Source organism: Humulus lupulus, chromosome 3, assembly GCF_963169125.1.
Source record: "Humulus lupulus chromosome 3, drHumLupu1.1, whole genome shotgun sequence".
Lineage (NCBI taxonomy): Eukaryota > Viridiplantae > Streptophyta > Magnoliopsida > Rosales > Cannabaceae > Humulus > Humulus lupulus.
In genome coordinates this window covers 14,777,451-14,781,708 of record NC_084795.1, presented here as the reverse complement: position 1 = coordinate 14,781,708, position 4,258 = coordinate 14,777,451, and the positions used below count along the sequence as shown (strand labels likewise).

The 4,258-nt window shown below is 34.8% G+C and overlaps 1 protein-coding gene across 1 annotated transcript; it reads right to left on the bottom strand.

The window, feature by feature from the left end:
- Positions 1-214: 214 nt before the first annotated feature.
- On the bottom strand, positions 215-1,669 carry LOC133822184 (non-functional NADPH-dependent codeinone reductase 2-like). Its single transcript, XM_062254432.1, has 4 exons — positions 1,275-1,669; positions 934-1,177; positions 672-851; positions 215-580 (listed from the first exon to the last, which is right to left on the bottom strand). Exons 1-4 carry the CDS (start codon positions 1,595-1,597, stop codon positions 353-355), a joined length of 975 nt encoding a protein of 324 aa, XP_062110416.1. The 5' UTR covers positions 1,598-1,669; the 3' UTR covers positions 215-352.
- Positions 1,670-4,258: the final 2,589 nt, after the last annotated feature.

Sequence of the window (4,258 nt, the reverse complement as noted above, 5' to 3'; positions counted from 1 at the left end):
CTTGATTAGCAAGTCTAGAACTTTTATAAACACACAGTGTAACGATCTTGGCTATCCAGGGCATTACAAAGTTTGTAATAACTTTAATGCAAATTCTGTTAAACACTGTTCTTGTAAATGGGATTGCTGCCTTAGCCAAGTTAGCTTTATCATTTGAAGGGGGTTATCTCCCTTTCATTCAATCAGCTGTAATGGTTGATTATCAACATTGATATGCTAAAGAAAAGTTTCGTTTTTATTCAAAATAGAAAAAAGAAACATAGGAACTATATACTAGCATATATTGTGATGAAGTCAGAGAGTAAACCCTTATTCAAACTCCAGGAAATAAGGAAACTGATACACAAAGTGATTAAATCTCTCCATCCCAGAGTTCCTCAAGTGATTTGTATGGACCATGATCAGGTGAAACAAAAGCCTCACAAACATTGAATCTGTTCTGTGGAATCAAATTAATCTTTTGAAGATCATCCTCTGTTAGTGCCCAGTCGAATATGTCAAGGTTTTCCTTCAATCTCTCCTTGTTGTAACTCTTAACTACAATACTTGCCCCTTGCTCATATATCCACCTTAGACTAACCTATAACCATATAATATCATATATATTATAACCAATTTCATGGCCATTTTATTAGTTATAATTTCATTATAAGGCTAACCAATATATGTACCTGAGCAACAGTCTTTCCTCTAGCTCTGGCTATATCTATAAGCACTTCATTATCCAACACATGACTGCCACCCCAACGAGTTCCTTTAGCTCCCAATGGTGAGTAAGAAGTCACAATTATATTATTGGCACCGCAAAACTCTCTTAGCTTTTTTTGTTGCCAAGTTGGGTTCATCTCTACCTGTAAAATTATTCCCAGAAAGATTTTGTTACTCAACTATTAATATTTATGGCAATATTTATATATATATATATACACGTACTTGATTGACAGAAGGAGGGATAGTGGCGAAAGAGAGAATGTTCTCAAGCTTCTTGCAAGAGAAATTGCTAACACCAATGGACTTGGTGAGGCCAAGTTTCTGACATTCTTCCATGGCTTCCCATACAGACTTAAAGTCCATTGGCATTTGGTCCTTTTCATCAATGGGAAATACCGCAATCCCTGGCTTTGCACTCATGGGCCAGTGTATCAGATACAAGTCAAGATACTCGAGTTGAAGTTTCCTATTAATACAATACACAAGAGGAAGAAGAAGAAAATAAATACCAAATATAAAACAAAGAACAAAAGTGGATAATTTTAAAATGAAAACTGACTCACCCAAGTGATGCTTTAAGAGAAGGGAGAACGAGATGAGGGTGACAATCAGTACACCAAAGCTTGGTAGTGATGAAAAGTTCATCTCGAGAAGCAACAAGACCGAGTTTGAGAGCTTCGGCTATGGCTTCCCCAAGACCCTGTTCTGACCCATATGCAGAGGCCGTGTCGAAGTGCCTGTAGCCCAACTCGATAGCTTCCAACACTGCCCTTTTCAGGGTAGTTGGATCTCTGTCGTGTGAAGCTGTTCCGAGACCAATTACAGGGATGCTCCTGGGCCTGGAGGAAGAACCCAGAACCAGCTTTGGAATATTGATCGATGCCATTTTTTTCTTATTTCTTTTTTGTGGGTTCGATGAAATTTCTTTAGCTAAGCTAGCTGGTTATTATAAACTCTTTTTGTTCTTCAAGTCAAACATAGATTTTAAGTAGTTTTTTCTTAAAAGAAATGGAATCACATATGAGATAATTGGAATGCAACGTGGACTAATAGAGTATACTTTTTCTAATTTTAAAATTTTTAGTTTTATTATTTGCCATGGATTTGTTATATAGTCAAGTTTGGAGTTGGAACCGAAGATAATATTGCTGAGCATTGTCTTTGTCTGTCACCCTCGGTTCACTAAGTGCCCGTTTGGTTTAGCTTCTTGATAAGCTAAAAGTGTTTTTTTTTTTTTTTTTTAAGAATTTGCAACTTAAAATGCCTTTGGTAAATTTAAAAAAAAAAAACTTCTTTAAAAATTTATGACAAAGCTAGAGCCAAAATCAAAAGCCAGCTTTTAACTTTTAGCTTATTCGGGAATTAATATTTCCTTTTAATGAAACTTTTGTCTCGACAAACATAACCTCGTTGAATTTGTAAATTCCAACTTAGCCCTCTCAAGTTTTCTTTTGTTCTTCTTGAATGCGGCTTTACTTACAATCTCCAACCCCAAGTTCTCCCACAATTGACCACCACCCACCACCCATCTCCATTGTCGTCCTTGAATGAACCTTCAATATCATCTTCAACATCTGTTTTTTTCTTTATGCATCATTGATAGGACTCCGATGAAGTCCTGTTTAGTATGGGTGCAGGTCGAGCAACACCCATATTTAAAAATTAAATAAAGTTGTTTATTGATAAAAGTCTTAGTAAATGGTACAATTGCAGTTTTCTCTGACATACTTACATAGAGTTGCGGGTCCCACAATAAGGTAAAATAGTATAAAATATTGGCTGTAGCCGGTTTTGTTAACTGGTTTCACATTAAATGATTTATTAATATTTTTCGAAGGGGTAAACATGTCATTGTACGATTTAGTCAATATTTTTTTATTAACTTTTTGGGTTAAATTTGTAATTTTTCTAATCTACATATGCATAGTATTCCAATGCATGCAATGTTAATCATCAAAGCGCAAAAAATACGTCAGAACACACTGAGATTTCTACTATTTTACACAACTTATAGCCTATGATCCACATTATTTTTAACCTAATTGTTGTTACTATATTTTGGTTGATGGAAAGTTTAAATAACTTATTGGGGTTGAAAGTAATTATTGAACACTTTTTCGTACCATGTTATTTGTTTATTGAAGTAATTTATTCTACCGATTGTCTTTTGAGAATTATATGCATCATCTTTAAATTATTATGGTATAATTTTTTTGACAATAACAAAGTAGTGAATATGTAAGGGAGTCTAATTAACATAAAACATGCCACATGATCACAATAATTTAGATATAAATTAGTGCTTATAAGTCTATTGAGATCAAATTGGTACTTGTAGACTTGTAATATTTCATTGGAGTCAGTGTTCTTATTGGGACAATGACCACATGATCATCTTTCACTTGGACTATGTTAGTTGTGTTACTGGTCACTTCGGTTTCATATCCTATGACAATAGTGTCCTCGTTATAGTGAACACACTTTACTGCATAAATATAAGTGGAGAGGTGTATTTGACAAGTGGTGCATGAACGAAGGTCAAATATATATAGAATATGGTTTGTGTAGTATACCCCATCAATCCCATTTGCATTGGGCTACCTATGTTGTTACAAAAAATATTTTGGGGTCAATGGTGGGCAACATATATATATATAAATACATGCAATGAATATAAGTAATGAGATAGCAAAAAAAAAAAAATCAAATTATAATAGCTCACCTATAATAATCGCCCAACGTGATATTGCCATCTTTGTGACTGGTGTAACTGGCATTGATCTCCCCAACTTCAACACCCGATGTGAGAACACTCCTTGGGATGCTAGTATTCAAATCCCATATTGTTATATCTCTTTTGGTTATGGTGGCAACCAGATGATTATTTTGCCATTGTATTGAATTTGAAAATCGATTATTCTGCAAAAGGTTAGCTAGATGCCACAGCAATATCTTTTCTCCATTCTTTATGTCGTAAAGTCATATTAAATTTCCACCACTAACACCGTACAACATACTATTTTTAGTCGGTGCATGGTAATGATTGGTGGATACTGGACGAGGTAGTGTTGGATCATCTCGTTGGTGGATAATCCCTACCTTGAACTCAATAGTCTTTACTTCCCATGAGCAGAATGCTGCTGTCTCCATATAATTGTCTGAACCCAGAACTAAATATGTGTTGGGGCTTCCATCATTTTCTGCTGCTTCTACCTCCCAACACCTGGTCCAGTTGCATGATTTGAATTGTTCGGATGTGTAGTATAGTTTCTGCACTTGCAAAAGAAATATTTGTCATATAATTTCAATGTTATGCAATGTATTTATTTAATTAATTTGATATTTTATGGGAATAATCTACCTTGTTTTGTTCGTAGTCAACAATTTTGCATGTTCCGTCTTGATATGTTAGGACAACAACATAGTGTCTTGATTTCATGATGGTAGAAAAAGTAGTTGATGAACTATTGAAGTGAAATCGATTATAGTGTCTTCTTTCATGCCTATTGGTTGGTGGATCAAGACCACTAGGACGGAAGAAGTCCTC